Raw genomic sequence first — 20,021 nt, 5'->3', positions numbered from 1 at the left:
TCTAGAATGAGTATAAACCACAAGGGAAAATAGCACAAGTCTTAGGGGACTACGTAGGACTCTGTAGGGAAAAAGGAACTCACTGCAACATCAAAGGGCTGCCCATGTGGCAACTCCAAGTTTTGGTTCCTTCCGGGGGAAGTTTACATGTTATTCAAAAGCCTTCTGTGTTTCATATATTTGTTTCCAGGTTCCTATAAGAAATTTGCATTTCTGCAGGCTCAAATAAGGGCTGTTCTCTACCTGATTTGCATTTGCTGGGGAGTTCTTCTGCCTATTTCTGGAGAAATCTAAACATGAGCTATAGCCAATCTTTATTTACAGACTTTCCTGGAGTAATTCCTCTTGAGGACAACAAGCTAAAGAAAGAAAACTTGGGATCAACTACCAGGACTGAATGTAGTCCATATGAACACCAAGCTGTGACAAAAGGCTACTGGTGACACAGACAATTGGCATCAATTTGACAAACCTCGAGAGGTTTGGTGACCTCTCAGATACATGCCCCGGGAAAACAGCAGACTTTATCACTGCTGTTGGATCAACACATAGTATCCCTCAGGTGGGAGGTGCCAGTGCTACCTCTTCATTTCTTCTTCAGAGGCTGAATCAGTTGTCACCTGACAACCTGTGTGTGTGCATCATCAGTTTTTAAAAGGTAAATAGCTGCTTCCTTGGTTTTAGGAAAAGCCTTGGTTCTCCTTCCTTCCCCCCCGCCCCCCCATCATTCATTCTTCTATTCTCTAACGTTCTTACACACGTCAGGACTCCAGTCTGGAATAATTCAATCTTCTAAGTGAGCTGGAAAGTGGGAAAGTGTTCTTTCAGTCCCTTTACCTTCTATTTTAAGAGGGAGAACTCTGTGAATTGATAATGGTCACCTAACCAGAGCAGAATAAAAACACTGCTCACTTTATGCACGTCATCACAAACTTACGCTTGTTCTTCTTACTACAATCTCGATTCTCTTTCCAAGTCCCTTCTGTCTTTTAGACATTTTTCTTCTGCTGACAGAAGGTCTAACCACAATGTAAGGGCAACTTCAAACAATGCAGGCAATACATAAACACATGGGAAAATAAGGATTTCAAATACTTGGAAGTCAATTTGGGAAAAGCTATGATTAGTATCCTGCCTACCATCTTTCTGTACTCCTGACTCCAGGTAAGCACATCTCATTTTATTTAACAGATGTATCTCAGAAAAGCAGAATGAAAACTTTTTTAAAAATAAAAGCAGGAATCTTTTAGAAGCTGGCTGTTGCAAAGAAACCTGCACTGAAGCTTTTTGTGAAACAAACATTAATGACTTTCCACCTTCCACCTCATGTAGCACTAAAATTCAATTATTACAGATTGTTGTTTATTATGGTTATCTGCACCTCATCTTCCAACGAAACACTGATGACATGGGACCACGTCACAGCTGACCTTTAGTACTTAATGTTTTGTTGGTGAATGAATAATCATTATTGCTTATTGGTTTTTCTTAAAGTTGCAAATATTTGTACTTCTCTGACTAAAAAAATGGTTAACAGCAGCGACTTTACCTTATGACTTTTATTGTTGTAACATAGCTGTATCAGGTGAAAAGCACTCTCTACTGTCACCGATATGTGACCTAAGAAGGGGGACCTGAATGAACATTTAAAGTATACAAAACAAAAGGTATGTTTAAAAAAACTACACTTTTCTTCCTCACAAAACAAAAATTAGAATGTGCCATAAGCATTACAGAACTCAGATGCCCCTTCATGACAACCCAAGCTTCACATGCCCTGCATCTTGAATAAGCCTCAAACTGCCAAAACAATAGAAAAATACAACCATTTTCAGAATAGCACACGGAACATTAGCTACTCCGTTCACCTCATACTATCTGAATTAGCAGCAGAGTGAAAAGGAAATACGAGCTCTTCTTTAAACAAATCTTCCTCCTGAATGCTTTGGCAGAAATGTTATTTTCTACACTGATTTTTCATTTTTATGGAAAGGCTGGATTTCCCGTGCTCCCACCATACCATCCTATTCCCACCCCCAGTCCCCCTTACAAGCTGTTGAAGCCCTCGGATGTTCCTCTTTCCAGTGCAGTAGACTGCAGGCCCATTGGTTACAATTCTTGGCAAAAGAAAAGTACAAAGAACTTAAACCCACTTTTACATAACTTCCTTTATGCTGAATCTTGATTATGATTCGATGAAATATCTAGGTACTTAATACAATCAGCTTATGAAGCTGATAGAGGAAGGTATGTTTTCCTCTTCCACTCTCCCTGTCAGACTGTTCCATGATCAGCTTTGGATCAACCTAAAAAAAGAAAAGTACAATAGTAAGGAAATTATTTATTGCCAAAATCATGACTAAATCCTTGTTTCTTAAGCTATGGGAAAACTTTTCTTAGCCATTCAAAATATTTCTTTAAAATTCAATCTTGCTTCTCTATTCTAAAACATGTCATTGTCCCCTTCTAACAGCCCCACTAAATCCTCCTCTCCTCGGGTCATCCCTTCGGAACAGCGTGCTGACACGGGCACAGATCTAATTACTGAGCATTGAGAACCTCCTACAAGGAGGTCTTCTCATGGAAAGATGAGGGATACGAGTACGGCTGTGCTCAACATCAAGATCTGGAAACAATGTGAAGGCCAGCCTTCCGACCTGAGCTGCAAAGAGGATGAGAATTAACACTTTAGCTGAGTTCCCTCCCGTCAAGAATCCTTTGGGCTTAGAGGTTACGGTCACAAATTACAGCCTGAGTTTTAATGAAAAGGACTGTTTCTGTTACATTTTCTAAGCTTTGCATTTCAGCTACGATTCCCTGTCTGTGACACTGGGAAATCTTAAAGTCACAAAAATGAATTCTGCTACAGAATGAAAACTAGGAAACTATACTGCTCAGTTTCCTTACCTTTCAATAGAGGCTACAAGGTTTAAATCAGTTCTAAGATCCCCTTCAGGCCTAAGATTTTGTTACTCTACCTATGTAAAGTGACAGGCCTAGGACAAGACAGATTTTGAAATGATCCCAAGGTAACAGGGCCCTGGTGATTTATGATCTGCTTTCCAAAGGTGTCAGGTTAGTCTAGTCTGATCTAGCTTATTCCCAACGGACTTTGCATAGAAAAGACCTTCCTAGGAAGCAGCTACGTCTGAGGAATCTCCATACTGTACTCAGTCAATACACTATCAAATCAGCCCTCCAATTCCTTCTCCCTCGCTAAATCGACTCCTTGTGCCCTAACCAATTGGACTCAACCCGACCCTGTCTCTAACAGACTCCTTTGGGTTGAAGTAAAGGAGGATCAAGTCAAGCCTATGCTTATTGGGAGATGAGAATTGAAAAAAAAGGACCATTGAATTTGGCAGTGCCTGAGGACCATGAGGGGATCAGTTTCACATGTGTGAAGGGGTGGCAGCTGACTGAAGGAGTAAATCTTATAGAAGCAGAGGCCATGAGTGTCTTCATTTGGCAGTAAAAGGAAGGCATTAATCAGGGATTGGAGATACAAAGATAAAAACGCTTACCTCCACCTTACTCCTGACCCTTCTCCAAACTCAACTTCTCCGACCTTAACCAACAGTCTAATCCTAACCCAGTCCCTAACACAAGCTGTTTCACTTGTTTAATGCCTTAGAAGCTTACCTGATTCCAATCATATGTTTTTTCATACCATGTGGGAACAATTATTTCTCTTGGCTTCGATTTGCAGAAAAGACTGAAAATTAAAAAAAAAAGTTGCCAAATATTAACAAGTACTGCAAAACTAAGCATCTTTAAGAGTCCTTACTTGTGAATAGGCAGCATGTGGTCTATTTCTCTCAAATGAATCACCTCCATTTTAAAGTATCTGTGTCAATCACTTGGGGTTCTCAAAAGGACAGAGCAGGAGGGTGCAGGCTCTCTGGGTCCTACCCAACGAGAAAGGCTTTGATGCACTTTGGGCCTGTCGTTGGAAGACTAGCCTAATGAAGTTCAGAAAGGCTCACTGGTAAGATGGGGGCTACAAGGGAATGAATTTTTTTATCCATAGAAATTCATGACCCTTTCTCCTAAGCTGTGTTGGGATTTCCACTTCTGTCAGTTGAGGTGGCATCCACACAAATTAATAGTTTTGTTTTGTTTTTTTGGCAATAATGAAGAACTAAAAGTGTGCTTTACACATCATAGCAGGCAGGAAGAATGAGGACAAGCCTTCTATGTGACAACAGGCAAGGCAGTGGAAAGAATCTTGGATTGTAACTAGAATCAGAGAATGCATGTGTAGCATCTGTCTCTGTCACTAACACTTAATAAGGAACCTCAGAGAAGACACAGCTTCATCACTTGGACATGAGGGGCTAGAACCCTCGGATCCCTTCCAGTTCTAAACCTATGATCCCACTGTCCCTTTTGAGCATGGACCTTTCTGAGTGGGCCAGAGTGGGGAACTCTTGGTGAAGAAAGTGCTCCAGTGGTCCAGACTGGCAGCTCATTTCCCACTTGCATTCCTAGTGACTGGAGGCAATGCAAGCCTGAGAGATTTGCCCATGGTCATAAAGCTGTTTCATGTAGAAGGCAACAGTTCAGCCCAGCTCTTCCTGATTCCAAGGTCCACCATCTCAGGCTGCCTCTTGCCTTCTCTAATTAACACTTTTAAATTGTTTTTGTCTCCATCTACTGACAAGTACTATACATTTTCTGTCTGCTCACTGCAGGCGCTCTGAAACACAACCATGAGTTTTACTGTTTCTGAATAGATTTTGCAAATACATACTTTTTGCCTTAAACAGCAGTAATGTTAGAAACATTACTGACAGCTTTATGTATGGCCGTCCCAAATAGCTTTATGTAGTTCATACTTTAAAAAAGAAGCCATTCCAAAACTGAGCAGTGAGTTTGAGGAAAATCACTTCATTAGAGGATCTTCTATGCCATCACACAGGCCAATCAGCACTAGATTTCCTCAGCAGTCAGTCCAATACGTTCGTGGCCTTGCTGAGGTACTGGCCTATTCATGCTATGAGGAGGGGAAAAGAGTGGTGCTCCACGAGGTGCCCTGCCCTTCTACATGACCGAACTATGACAACTAATGACAGATGTTGTTTTAAATAGCCATAATGTTCTCATACAGACTTCTACTGACATCATGAAGATATGTCCTTTTTTTTTGTTAAACATCTATACAGATCCTCAACATTTCATTCACAAATTATGGTAAATATGTCTTAACTAGCTTTTAAAAGAAATTTTTGTTGTTTAATTGAGAAAACTTGTTAGCAACCAAAACAGCAATTCAGGCTCTAAAAGATAAGCTAAGAGATGATAGTCAAAATAGGAGGTAGGGAAATGTAAGATAGTAAAGGAAACTGAATCAGAAAGAATATCAAACATCACAACAGAACTCACCCTAAAAGTTTCTGCCGAGCATTATCTTGTAACTGTGCAATTCTCTCGGGCCCAAGATACACACACCCATTTGGTCCATCACACACTACCTTGTTAACAGCTGCCCGAAGAATGTTAATCTGTCCATAAATGAGAACACAAACTCATAGTATCAAGATTACACGATCTTGGCTGACTTATACCTAAAATTGAAACAGTTCACTTAAAATGTTAATCAAAACTACATGAGTAGCATGAATTTTTATAAAACTTGACAAAACCACAATTCAGGAAAACCTATACATGTTATTATGCATGAAAACACTAAATTTTAAAAAAAAACTTTAAGAAATCGCCCTTGACTAAAGTTTTCATGGCATTACACTGACACCTTTGCATGTCCTCACAGGTCTTCTCCTTTCACCTACTCTTAAAGGATGGGGTTGTCCCTCTACTTGTTAAGACTAATTTCTTGATTTGTACCCTTGATACAATTCTCACCTGTATGATCACGTCTCTCTTTTTCATCATTAATCTCCCTTTCACCATTAATCTCTGTACCTACCGAATAAGGAAGTGAAGGAAAGTTCAAATCTTCCCTATCCTTGAAAAAAAAAAACACTTCACCTGCAACCTGCTAACACTTCGAGGTTATCATCTTAAATTACCTCCCTTTCACTGCTAAGCTTCTAGAACAAATCATTTATACCAGTGGTTTTCAAAGCATGCTCTGGGGACTCCTAGGTGTCCCCAAGGTCAAAACTACTTTCATAATACTAAGATGTTTTAATTTCTCAGATATCTACTGATACAGCCCCCATAAACACAATTTCTTTGGAGCGGGAGGATCCTTGATAGTTTTTAATTGTTAAGGAGTACTGAGACCATTTCTCTGCAATCGCTCCTCAACCCTCTACAATCTTCATTGTGTCCCCATACCACTCTATCACAACTGCATTCTTTAAGGTTATCAATAATGGCCTTTGGTCAAACCTATTAACCATTTTTATGTCTTTCACTTTTCAAATTCTGATATGGTTTAATGCCCATTCCCTGACACTGTCTCCTCACTTGGCTTTCATGACATTCTCTCCTCTCCCTGTCTGATTACTCCTTCCTGGTGTCTTTTGCAGGCTGTCTTCCTCTCAAACTCTAAGTGTCTCCAGTCCTTTCTTTTTTTCTTTATAGGTACCTAATAAATGCATGTTGTTTAATATGTACCTTCTAGTGTCAATCTTAACCACTCCCACAGTTTTAATTAGCATCTTTAGGCAGAGGCACTGAAATCTCTCTCTCTAGATCCAATCTCTTCCCATGAATCCTCACCCTCTGTCACCTATAGCTTGCTGGACATCTCCACCTAAAAGTTTCCTTGGTTCCCTGAATTCAACTGTCCTAAACCAAACCCCTCTTAATCCAAATATGTCCCCTCTTCCAACTTTCCCATTTCTGTTGATAAAATCCTTCAAGTTACCAGATAAAAAAGATCAGTGATCTTTGCTTCTTCCTCTCTTTCACATCTGATCAATTGCTGTCCCATCAGTTTTCTTCTTTAATGCCCTCCAAACTAATTTAAAAATATCCTGTCTTCCTGACTTTAGTCTTTCCCCATTCCAGGCTATCCCACAAAAGCTATCAGATTAATTTTCATAATGTATAGATCTGAACCTGAAACTCTCAGTGCTCAAAGCATAAATTACAAACTCATTAGCTCAGATTTAAGACCTTTCACAAACTGGTTACAACCAACTATCCCAGTTTTATTTTATAACTACTCTCTTTCACATATACTACTTTTTACCAAACTGAACTACAAGCTAGCCATTCCTTGGTTTTCTCCTACCCTGTGCTGGACCCTATGGGTTTGACAATCCCCCATGTCTGATATATACTTTCTCCTCATTTGTATCTACTGAAATCCTTTTCCTTTCACCCCCAACTCAGGAACCAACTCCTCCATGTAACTATCCCTGGTCTCTTTTGAACAACCAGAGACTCCTGATTGGTCAGCAATGGTGGGGCTGCTGATGACTAAGCCAGGAAGAGTTGCCCATTCAAGAGGCTATAGGAGGAGTTGAGAAGAAACAACGTTTCTCTCTTTAGTCTTTGTCAGGACCCAGAAAGGGCTCACTCTCTCTTGGACTTACATGAAGTGGGAAAGGGGAGGGGGAGCAGAGAAGGGAATAAGCATTGGTGACTTCATGAATTATGGCAGAAAAATCTCTCCAGTGCTTTCTGGAAGCCCAAGAGCTGGTTGTGACTGTGCAAGAGATCATTTTGAAAGGGAAAGGAAGAGGGAAGAAATTGTTTCTCCTTAGTTCCTCTTACAGGGTATTCAGTGGGTGGATCTTCCTGGCTCAGTCAACAATAATTTATATTTACATAATCCCCACCCTACTCGCCCCCATGTCCATCACAGGGCCAAATAGGACTGACAAGAATGTCGCATACGTCCTTTAAGAATGTCCCACACGTCCTTTAGCAAGGAATCAGCGCGTTTGGCCCACTGGAAGGGGCTTAACCCCATCACCTCTGTTACAAAAATCTCTTCCATTTTCTTTAACAAGCATTTCACAAACACCTAAAATGTGCAAGGGTTTGCTTTTGAGGGCACTGACTGGGTCAATGCATTTAATTTCCTCCTGTAATGGACAAGAGAGAATAGTATCAAAGAAACTGAGGAAGTTAGCCTTAGCAAGTAGGACGACAACCTCATACTCTGAAAATATGGAAGAGGAAGAAGACACGTGAGGACATAAACTTGTGTTGACAGTTACTCTGTGAAACAATCAAGATGGTTTTTAAAAGTTTTTTATTTTATGTTTGCACTTATAATTCTATACTTCTAGCATGGTGTCATGCACGAAACAGAGATTTAATAAAATGCTTGCTAAAATGAACTGCATGAGAGAATCTGAGAGGCAACGGGGATCTAAGATGATATCTGGTCCAGACAATGCCTGAATCTTCTATCCAGTTACTTAGCTTCCACTGAAAGAATTTCATGATGGAAAACTCAGTACCAGCCACTGAGGCCATCCATTCTACTTCTGCACAGTTGTGATCACTCAGAATTCTGTCCTTATATTGCAGAGTTAAAGTCCACCCCTCTACCATGTTCATCCACTGGTACTGGTACTGCCTTCTAGGTCCAAGAAAAACAAATCAAAGCTCTCATCTTCCCAAGGCTGTCCAGAATCACAGAATTTCAGAGATAGAAGGGACTTCAAAGACTATCTGGTCCAACTCACATCTGAAAAAGAATCTTCTCTATAACATCCTTGACAAATGGTTACACAGTTTTTGCTTTAAAAAAAAAAAAACCTTCAGGTGAGAAAGGAATCCACTGTCCCCTGAGGTGGTCATTCCACTATTACACAGCTCCATCAGGAAACTCTTCTTTACATCCAGCCTCGGACTCTGTGACAATTACAAAGCGCATGAATATTCCACCCCTGCCTTTTATCTAGCTGTCCTCTAATCATTTGTTTTTCACTCCTGTCCAATTTTTCCTGGCCCCATTTGGGGCTTTCTTGGCAAAGATACTGGAGTGGTTTGCCATTTCCTCCAGATCATTTTACAGGAACTGGGGACAAACAGGGTTAAGTGACTTGCCTGAGGTCATGCAGTACCCTGACTTGATCTATCAGTCCAGCAAACATGTCAGAAAAGAAGATATCAGTCGGACGTGGCCTGCTCCTCGTGGTGCAGCTCTGCTGCCACACTCTGGGGTTGCTCTGCTCCCTACCCATCTCATTAAGAACTCATTCTTGGATTTAACCAGCAGCTGGAAGTCAAACTCACTACCCTGTGTGTGGAGACTCCGACCTTTGCCGTTGTTTTGAAAACTGGGACAACAGCTGCCCATCTCTAATCTTGAGGCACAGCAAGGATAAGCGGCTTGCCCTCACACAGAAGTTACAGTTCCTCTCAGAAAAGAGGAGTTCAAAATTACAGACCAAACTTAAATAACAAAAGGTAAAAGCTTCTAAAATTCATCCACAGTTCCAAATGAGGCAACTGGTTATACAGAGGACTGAGCCTGGAGTCAGGAAGGCCTTTGTTCAAATCCAGCCTCAGACACTCACTAGCTGTGTGACCTTAGGCAAGTCACTAAAACTCTGCTTGCCCTGATTTCCTCATGTGTAAAATGGGGGTCTTAACACCTACCTTGCAGGGTTGTTGCGAGGCTCACATGATACAATGTAATAAAGTCCTTAGCACAGTGCTAGGCACAGAGGAGGTACTATATAACTCTTATTCCGTCCCCTTTCCCCTTCCCAGCTACAGCCTACGCAGAAGTGCCACAGATCCACCTGCAGGGAGGGTCAAGCTCAGTAGTGACCTACCACTAGACATACCATTTTCCCCTTCTCCCAAAAACTGGGAGGAGGTGTTCAAGTGCTGGACAAAACTCTCCATGCAGTTTATCTATCTCTGCCTACAAACTCGGAGGAGGGTAAGGACACACTTCATCTAAGGAATAACAACGTTTGGCCTGGAAATGGTCAGCCTAATTTTTTACAACGGAACAAGAGAGAAGAACATTCCAGTTGGTGTGGAAGTGTGGACATCATCCCCCTAATTTTCCAGAGATGAAGCCCCCCCTAACTAACATAACAGTGATCCTTTGCAACTGAACTTTATTAAACTCTCCATGCCCTTAAAGCTGAGGTACCAACCTGGCTTTAGCCCATCTATAACCCAGGCTGATAAACACTGCAGCTGGGCCCTTTCAGATAAGCAAGGATATCTTTCCTCCACCGTCTGGCAATTCTCAAAGAAGGTATGGGGGGGGCCTCCTGCTCCCCCTCCCTTTCTCCTCCCATGAGACCCTGTAACAACAATGTCGCTAGCAGCTGCTGGGGCTGTGTAAGGCTAATAACACCAGCATGCAGGAGGGCTTCCAACACATGTTCTTTGATCTGCTTTTCTAAGGAAAGCCACTTTAAGGGATTAACAATCTTACTTTAATCAAACGTACATATATCATTCACTTAGTTCAGGGGGAAAAGCCAGCACCCTGAACTTCAGAGAGAATACAAACAGAGACAATATAAACAGATTAATACTTCTGTCTAACCAAATCACAATATACAGTTACGAGAGAAGCACCAATATCTGAGTTTTCCAAAGCCAGGGGCCTCTTAACAACAGCTACCCAGGGTCTCGTTGGGTCAAATCACACCAACACTCTTCCAGGGAGTGAGAGCCCCAAACAAAATGCTAACCTCTGAGTTTATATACCCTTCTTAGATCCTAATCAGCAAAAGGGTGTGGGCCTGAGGCTTCTAGTAAGACTTGATTACTTTAGCATTCTAAAAGAGAAAACAGTAAAAAAAGTTCCACCTTAATTAACATTACAGACTTCCCCAAGTCTCTCTTGCAATAAAATAAGCTGCTACTCAAGTCTTTTGGAATTGTGTCTACTGGTTGACACTGGAGTCTAACAAAATAACCCATAGTGCCTTTGATTTGATTTCACTGCCTAGCCAACCTATGAAAGGAGACAGAAGCCCCCTAGCTTCTACATTTGTAATCAAATTCTCCCTAGAGGAGATGTAAGTGTTCAGCTTACCACGGATGCTGGCTCTGGCCTGGGCCCTATTCTGCACTCTCTCTAAACTTTTTTGCTTCATGATCTCATTACCTCCCATGTTTTCAATTATTATCTCTATGCAAATGATTCTCAGATCTATCCAACCCTTACCTCTCTCCTGACCTCTAATCCTGTATCTCCAAATACCTGGCATATCCTGTAAATGTCTTAAACTCAACATATCCAAAACTGAACTTCTCTGTCCCTCCAAAACCTTCCATTCCTAACTTTTCTATTACTATCAAGGGCACTAGCTTTCTCTCAATCACCCAGGCTTACCACTTAGGTGCCATCCTATACTCCTCACTCTGTGTACACACACACACACACACACACACACCATATCCAATCTGTTGCTAATTCCCATTGATTGTGCTTTTGCAATCTCTCTCATACAGTCTCTTCTCTCCTCTGACATAGCCAACACTCTGATGCAGGTCATCACTGCCTAACACCTGGCAACACTGCCATAGCTTTTTGGTTGGTTTCCCCATCTCAAATCTCTCCTACTCCAGTTCATCCTCCACTCAGCTATCAAACTGGCCACTGCCCTATTCAATAAACTCCAGTGGCGATTACCTCTGAGATCAAATATAAAACCCTCTGGCTTTTAAAGCTGGTAATAAGTTCTCCTCGTCCTACTCTTCAAGTCTTCTTATACCTCACTCCTTGCCATGTAGTCTTACACCCCCAATGACACGCTGGCCTTCTTACCGCTGCTCGTACATGACAATCCATCTTTTGACTCCATACATTTTCATTGTCTGTACCTCATGCCCACTATGGCTCGCTCCACTTACTTCTACTTTCTAGTTTCCCTTAAATTTCGGCTCAATTCCCACCCACTGATAGTCTCCAATTTGCCCTGTAAATATCCTGTATGTATGTGATTGTGTGCTTATTGCATAGTGAGCTTCTTGGGGGCAAAGACCGTTTTTCCTTTCTTTGTACACCCAGTACGGTGTCTGGCACATAGTAATAAGTACCTAACAAATACTTGTTGACCAACAAGGTTTCATTTCCTCATTGCAAATTTAGGAGTTGGACTAAATGATCTCTAGACCTAAATCCAGTCATTTCTGTGGGGAAAAAAGAATAGATCGGCAGATTAATAACCTCCCTCCAAATTTCAGGATAGAATAAGCGCTTTATCCTTTAGGAGAAGAAATAAAAGTAACCGAGAATAACAAACGAATAAAAACAAGGTAAATGAGAAAGGATGAAATCAAGCTGTTACCACACTCAGCGGTTAGTAATAATTGTGCACAGTACTGAAGAAGGTACACTGGATTTGGAATCAGTATCTGGGTTAACTGAGTGTGGCAGTGATACATACCTGTAATCCCTGCTCCCAAGAGGCTGGTGGATTGCTTGAGATCAAGAGGTCTGGGTAGAGGGGCTAGAGCTGATGGAATTTTTCTTTTTTTTTTTGCAGGGGGTTAAGTGACTTGCCCAAGGTCACATGGCTAGTGTGTCGAGTGTCTGAGGCTGGATTTGAATTCAGGTCCTCCTGACTCCAGGGCCGGTGCTCTACTCACTGCGCCACCTGGCTGCCCCGTTGATGGGATTTCTATCACTAATTTCAGTACCAATAAGGTGGATCCCTGAGAGCAGGGGACCCCTGGGCTGCCTAAGGAGGAGTGAACCAGCTAAAGTCAGAATGAACTGGTCAAAGCTTCTATTGCAGTAAGCAGTGTCATGGGATCTGTCCACGAATGGCTACTGCACTTCCAGCTTGACATAGGGGGACTCAGTACCCAAAAAAAGGGCAGGGAGTGTTAAAAGTTCATGGGTTAAAATCATGGCTCTCTTGCACCTGTAACCTTGAAAAAGTCACTCTCTGGGCCTTGGTTTCCACATGAGGTCCAGCCAAACTGTCTTTACTATTCCTCACAGATGACGCTCAATCTCTCTTCTCCATGCCTTTACAGGCTTGGCATACACTCCCCTCCTACTCTCTGCCTCAAAGAATCCCTCATTTCCTTCAAGATTTTGCTCAAGTACCATCTTCTGTACAAAGCCCTGCCCCCCAAAAATGTCTTGTATTTCATATGTGTTGTGGTTATGGTTTGTCCTTTGGTCTCAAAGAGGACCATAATATCAGGAAGATGATGACATGACTTGCAACTGAATTGATTTGAGTGAGGGAGAGCTGTGCAAGGTCACCAGCCTCACTTTCTCCTTGAGAACCATCTGATCTGAGTCCAGTGGCCAGACATCCATTAGGATGATTGGAGATGGCCCTGGATGCAATGGGAGACTATGGCCTTTTTAAGCTAAGGTCTTTTCAAGTTCTCACTTTGAGTGAGGTAACCAGTGAATAGGCCTCTTTAAGAAGTGAGTCAAGGGATGGCCCCTTTAATTTAAAAAAAAAAATCAAACTGAGAGGGAAGAACCTCAGGGTTGCTGGCCAAAAAGAGACAATTACTTATTTACATTCACTCTAAGCCAGGAGGGCCCAAAAAATAACTATTAAGTGGTGCTTGGGCAGGGCAGGGACCTATTGTTGTCTAATCAATGAGATTCAGAGAGAACTGAGTTTAAGGCTTGGTCTTTGAGAAAGAAATCTAGCCAGTTAACCCCAAGTTAACTAGGTAGGTTTCAGCCTTCAAAATTTACCCTCCTTTGGACAGAACACCCTCAGGTAAGGGCATAATTAGAGAGGAGAGGGAAAGCAGAGAGAGAGGAAAGGGAAAAGGGAGGGGAGGAGTCTCCCAACAGGAACTGGCCAACCAGGTCCCTAAAAGGGAAGCTCTGTCTACTTAGTTTGTGGTTTGTCCTCCGTTCTCAAAGAGGATCATAACATCAGGGAGATGACGACATGACTTGTAAATGAATTTGATTTGAGTGAGGGAAGGCTGTGCACAGTCACGAGCCTCACTTTCTTCTTCAGAGCCATTTGGGTCCAGTGGCCAGATACACACACAGGCACACTCACAGACTCTCACAGACACACACACACACGTTGTCACCTCTGATAGAATGAAACTCTTATAGCTTCATCTCTGTGTCCCCAGCTCCTAGTCCAACGCCTGACACACAGTAGGGACATTATAAACACTTGTTGATTGGATCTCATATGCAAAAGAAAGCCTATGATCTTATGCTCTCCAAAGTCCCTTCTATCTCTAAACCCTACGATCTTACCTCAACAATGTCTTCCACATTTAACTGGACGTCAAATGCCAACTCAATGTCATGCTCTGGCAATATTGGTGTTCCAGTACTTGGATTCCACCCCAGACCACAAAGGGCACCAGTGTAACACTTTCCACTCTGGTCAACCCTAAAGAATATAGAGAAAATTTAATAGTAGGTACCATTTGACAGGAAACTGCAAAAATAAAGCTCCACTTTTATTCTAAAGTACTGTACATTCCTATTTCAACTTCTTATAAACAGCAATAAACCACCACTTTAATCAAATTCCAGTGCAGAAATCTGCACTTATAGTGCATAAAATCAATATAAATTTAGAGAGATCACTAATAATAAAACAGAACATTACAAGAAAGCTGCGAACGACTGACTTAGAAAATTTAAAACCAGTGAGCTCCCAAATTTTGAATTTTATGCATTATGGCAGTACTTGTAATGACATATGCATCACTTCATGTCAAGAATCTGGCCATTTATAATCAGTCCTTTGTTCTTATACTTTTGAGTCTCATTTAAGTAAAGCTTAAATTAATATGTCTTTGGGAATTCAACTATTCAACTGAATTAAATTTGACAAACATTTGTTAAGCCTTTTGTGTTGTACATTCTCTGCCAAGAGCCAGATATAAAATTTATATAAACATTAGTTACTGACCACCTCAAATTACAATATAGTAGGGGAAGTTAACATACACACAAACACAAAAAATGCCATTTTAAATAAAGGGAGTAGTATGAACAAGGGAATGGAGATGAGAATAAAAAGTGCCTCTATGGGGAAGGGAAAGTATAGTTTGACTGCAACGTAGAACATATGCACATAGGAGATTTATCTCTAAAAGTCAGACGGTGCTAGAATGTAGGGCGCATTGCTTATGAGCCTATAAAGCTTCAACTTTCCTTGCTAGACAATATAAAGCTACAGAAAGGTCTTGAGCAGGAGTGGAATGCTCACATTTATAAGTATGCCAGTACTACAAAGACTAGAACAGAGTAGGTAAGAGTGCTACTTTCACAGTCTATATCAACTGGTTAATAAAGTCTTGGCTTGAGACAGTAAGAGAAGATACAGAGAGGAGAAGACAGGTGGTTGCCAGATGATACAAATGTATAATAAATAAGATTCAGTAGAGTATTTATGGTACTAGAATCAAAAGAGTCCTGGATCTAGAGTCAGCAGACTGGACCTAGACTTACATTCCAACTCTGCTACTTACTATATGTAAATCCTTGGAAGTCCATTTCATCTCTCTTGGTCTCCATCACCACCGATAAAATGTGGGGGCTGGACTAGCTGACCTCCAAGGCTCCTTCCTGTTCTTTTTATGAAAATTTGCCATACCCAAAGGAATGCTATATATCTATATTTATATAAAATCTACCCAAATTTTAGTAATAAAAAAAAAAGATCAAGATATTGATGTAATTCTTGGAAAAGATGGAGAAATGTGAGGCAGGTGACAGGTCCCTTAGGGAGACTCAGAACTGCTTGAGAGCAGTTATTAACGATTTAATGTTAATTCCGAAGGTAGTCTCTAGTGTTGTGTCCACATTAATATTTTTATCAGTGACTTGGATAAAGGTACAAAACTGGGAGTTAACATACTAAAGGTCAGATTCAGGATTCAAGAAGATAGGCCAGGACAACAGGTAAAACATAATACGATGAAAACAGGCTCAAAAAATGAACCTGACAGATACAAGATGGAGAATTACAGCTAGACACAGTAGTCTGACTAGAAAATACTGTTGCTTTTGTTTTTTTAAGCTCAACATTAGTAAACTGTTTTATGGCAGTCAGGAAAGTTCACGTAATATAAGGTTGCCATTAAAAGACGCATTCTAGGGAACAGATAGTTCTGCAGTACTTGGCCCTAGTCATACTACATCTGGAGTATTGTATTCAATTTTGGACACCACATTTTAGAATGGACATCGATAAGATAGAGAGCAGTCAGAGGAGGGCAACCAGGATGGTGTTAAGGACCTCAAGTTCTAACATGTGAAGACTGGTTGAAAGAATACAGGACATTTAGTAAGGAGAAGATAACCTAGGGAGGAAATGCTAGTTATCCTAAAGTAATTCCCTCTCATCTCTCCCTGATAACCACCAACTATTTGACCATACAATATTCTGGGTACATCATGCATAATTAACTCCATTTCATAAAGAGTACTTAGGAAGGGAAAAGCAGGCAAGCTTCAAGTCAGAGTTCAGAAGTACTGTTAGAAATAGGCTTCTACAGCTTCTTGACAAATTCAGAAATGAACTTTCATTTAAATAATGGACCACTTCATGAGGTAGTAAGGTTGCCCCCATCACGGTGTATGCAGGACTAGATAATCACATGTTAAAGAGGTTCTAGAGCTGACATATCTGCCTCATGTGGGGCTCTGTCATACATCCAACGTTCCCTTCCAGTGCCAAGATCCTACAAGCCAAATTTAAAACAGGTATTTCTTGTAGATGGTATGCTCCATTTCATCCTCCTCTGTTTTCCTGACACAATATGAACTTCTTAAATAGGGTATGAACCACCAAAATCCTCTTCTACACCATGACCATAGATGAAGTCTTTGTTCTAATACAGACTCAAATTCACAACCAACCCTGAGGTTTGGTCTCTAGAAGGAAGCAGTATAAGTCTAGGCTATATAGCAAAAGGAAGGGGAGCTGCTTTGTACTCAGATCTAAGTCTTTTTGCACTTTTGTCAAGTTTAAATTAACCTGTCTTGTATACAATATTTAGTCTGCCTTAAGGGCTCACATGGCAGCAAAGGAACCATAGAAACATGAGCCAAAGTCTAGTACTGCTAGGGAAACCAGAGGAAAGAGGGGAGAGAATCAATGAGTTATTCACACTTTTAGTCCCCCAAACTAAAACTGGTCCATGTAATACAAGAATGATGGCTCTAAGCCATAGGTTACATTCAGAAAAGCTTACAGAGGCCAACAATTATTTTTTATGCATCCATACCTCAGTTCCATAACCGGGGCAAACAACATACTAAGTAATGCTGGTAGTCCTGGAATATGAGGCATCAGAGAGGTTTCTCTCAGCAGCATAGTAGATCCTATAACAAGCACAATAACAGCAAAGAGAATAAAGTAAATGAAGTTGGCAGTGTTCTTGTATGAAAAGAAAAGCAGTGGCTAGAACTGAATTAGCTTTGCTACATGCTCCTACCTCACAATGAATGGAGCTTGAAAAAGATATTCAGCACAGATATTCACTGTTCATAGAATAATTCTGTTCAGTAGCTAATGATAAGCATATAAGGAAACAAGAGGTATAAAAGGAGTAGATGGAAATGTTTAAATTACCAGTTGAGTTTACTGAAAGCGAAGCAGCAACCAACATCCGCTGGTGGAGGTCTTCAGGGGTATCGCTGATAATAACAGAGTTTATACTCTCTTTTTCAATCCATACACATCTAAAATAAATAACGAATACTAATAAATTTCACTTAGCTCACAGATTATATCTGAGAAATACGAACATAAGCATCTTGAAAACATATATAGATGGTGAAACACAGTGTTTGAGAACTCATAATGCGACTAAATTAATCACCGTTCATTAGCTATTATTTGTATCCAACTGGACACATGAGATCAGCCCCGGAAGGACTCCTACAATAAAGGAATCCGAAAGGTGGCTGTGCTAGGGCATGAGGCCTTTCAATAAACTACCCTGACTGGATTAGGTGAATGATTAGAAAGAAGTAATAAGTGTTTCTGATTGCTTCACTTAATGAAAGTTTGATGGTACTGACCAGCTGGAAAGAATAGCCCTTGAGGGGAGTGAATATATGGGATTGAACAGTTTTAGAAACATGATTCTCCAAGGGCAAGTGAGAGATTAAGTGATTATTCTGTTTAATGAAACAAACTGTTAACTAAATGTTACCTAAAACTGATCAACCCTGGCTTGAAACATTCAAAGAATATTTAAATGTTCAAGAATCTTATAAATTAGGACCTCAAAATGACTTGTATGAAGACATGTCCAAGGACATGTGAAGACTCTTGTCAGTTTGGACACTTCTTGCCCTGACTGTAACAATTACTGGATTTGAATAATGATGAGTTAATGAAATTGTATCTGTCAGAACAGGGTCATAGTTTCAGCATCCAAACCAATCTGAAGACTGCAATGGAATAGCCAGAGCAGGAATACTAGATCAAAGGGAAGCCAAAGGTTCTATTGCTCTGAACCCACCCAGCTTCCCAGTTAGCTAAGAGTGATTGAGTCCAGCAGCAGTCTATTAGGACTTCCAACAAGGGACATGCCTACAGGAAAACTGCTCAGATCCAAATCCGAGTCCAGAATTTCTGGAACTAAGATCAGGAGTGTAGTGATCAGACTGTGCCCCAGATCACAGCATTTTGGGAGCATGGAAAGCTTGCAGGTCTCCTCAGCCTGAGCTGCCTCTGAGATCCTAAAGTAACTAAACACTAAATTCCCATAGAAAGCAGCAAAAGGACTCAAGAGGACAAAAGATCAGTGAAGATGGCCCCCTCTCTCCCGAAGCGTGCAGAACCCAGGATATAACGGAAAATCCAAAGTCGACAATTAGACTAGATGAATAAGCAAATAAAAAAAGAATCTCACCATAAAGAGCTATTGTGATAGCAAGTATACTCAAAACACAAATCAGAAAAAGGGAATGAAATCTAAAATATCTAAAGGCAAAGCTTCGAAGAAGGAAAAAAGCTTTGAAGAAAAGTCTAATCTGAATTCTTGGAAAAGAAACTTAAAAAAAAAGAATTAAAAATTATTTTAAAAACTAAATGGAGCACCAGAGGAAAAATAGTCAAAGAAATGAGAGCTATGGAAGAAAGATCTGGAAAGAAAATAAACAACCTAGAAGAAGAGGTATAAAACCTTACCCAAGGAGGGGAAACTTCCCTAAAATTTAGAAAGGGATCTAGAGAAGCAACGACAACAACAAAACCACATTAAAACAAGACAAAAGGCTAGGGAAAAAAAGTAAGGTTATCTCACAGCAAAATCAAATGACCTAGAAAACAGATTAAGGAGAGATAATTTAAGAATCACTAGACTACCTGATATATCATTGCTTTCTCAATGGGTAGGGGAGGGGCTTTAAGGGATAGAATTGGAACTAAAATTTTTAAAAATGAATGTTAAATAAATGAATGAATAAAAAATAAAAATTAAGAAAAAAAACAATCATTGCTACTTGAATGGCATGACCAAGACGTCATATTTCAAGAAATCATAAAAGAAAACTGGCCAAGTCTCATAAAATCAGACGGTTAAATGGAAACAAAAGAATCTAGGGGTCACCTCCTGAAGAGAAAAGAGAAAGCGAGAAAGAGGGAAAGGAAAGGAAGGAGAAAGGGAGGGAGGGAGGGAAAAGAAGGCCTCCAGAAACATCATAACCAAAATCCACAGTTTCAGGGTCAAAGTACTGTAAGCAGGTAGAAAAAAAAAATCTCAAGTACCCAGAAGCAACAGTCAGAATCATAACAGCCTTAGTAGACACCATAATGAAGGACCAGTGGGCTTGAAACATGATATTCCAAAGGACAAAAGATCTAGGTTTACAACCAAGAATAATTTACCCAGCAAAAATGAATATAGTCCTATGAAGAAAAAATCAATCTTTAATGGGTAGAGGAATTCAAAACATTTCTTATGAAAAGACCACAGCTGAGCAGAAAATATGACATGAAAAAACAAGAGTAAAAAAGAAGCATAAAAAAGTAAATATAAATGAGCAATCCTAAGTGACTAACTCAGGATGAATTTTCACATTCTTATATGAAGAGATGATACATGTATATCGTCAAAACCCAACCATTTTCAGGGTTTGTAGAGGGAGTCAAATTAGATGGAGGACCTGGGGGTGTTTCTGTTATGTTCTAACG

The 20,021-nt window shown here is 40.5% G+C and overlaps 1 protein-coding gene across 1 annotated transcript in view; it reads right to left on the bottom strand.

Moving 5' to 3' along the window:
• Positions 1-2,204: 2,204 nt before the first annotated feature.
• Positions 2,205-20,021, bottom strand: part of TDRD9 (tudor domain containing 9) — a 224,348-nt gene continuing 206,531 nt past the window's right edge. Inside the window, exons 31-36 of the mRNA XM_036751321.1 lie at positions 17,448-17,557; positions 17,101-17,197; positions 14,111-14,249; positions 5,386-5,504; positions 3,643-3,715; positions 2,205-2,306 (exon numbers count right to left, since the gene is read on the bottom strand). Of these exons, the coding sequence (XP_036607216.1) occupies positions 2,205-2,306; positions 3,643-3,715; positions 5,386-5,504; positions 14,111-14,249; positions 17,101-17,197; positions 17,448-17,557 (640 nt within the window). The remainder of the gene's footprint in view (positions 2,307-3,642; positions 3,716-5,385; positions 5,505-14,110; positions 14,250-17,100; positions 17,198-17,447; positions 17,558-20,021) is intronic.

This window comes from Trichosurus vulpecula, chromosome 3 (assembly GCF_011100635.1).
Source record: "Trichosurus vulpecula isolate mTriVul1 chromosome 3, mTriVul1.pri, whole genome shotgun sequence".
NCBI classification, from domain to species: Eukaryota; Metazoa; Chordata; class Mammalia; order Diprotodontia; family Phalangeridae; genus Trichosurus; species Trichosurus vulpecula.
The sequence above is the reverse complement of the archived record's forward strand: the minus strand, read 5'-3'. Positions and strand labels throughout refer to the sequence as shown.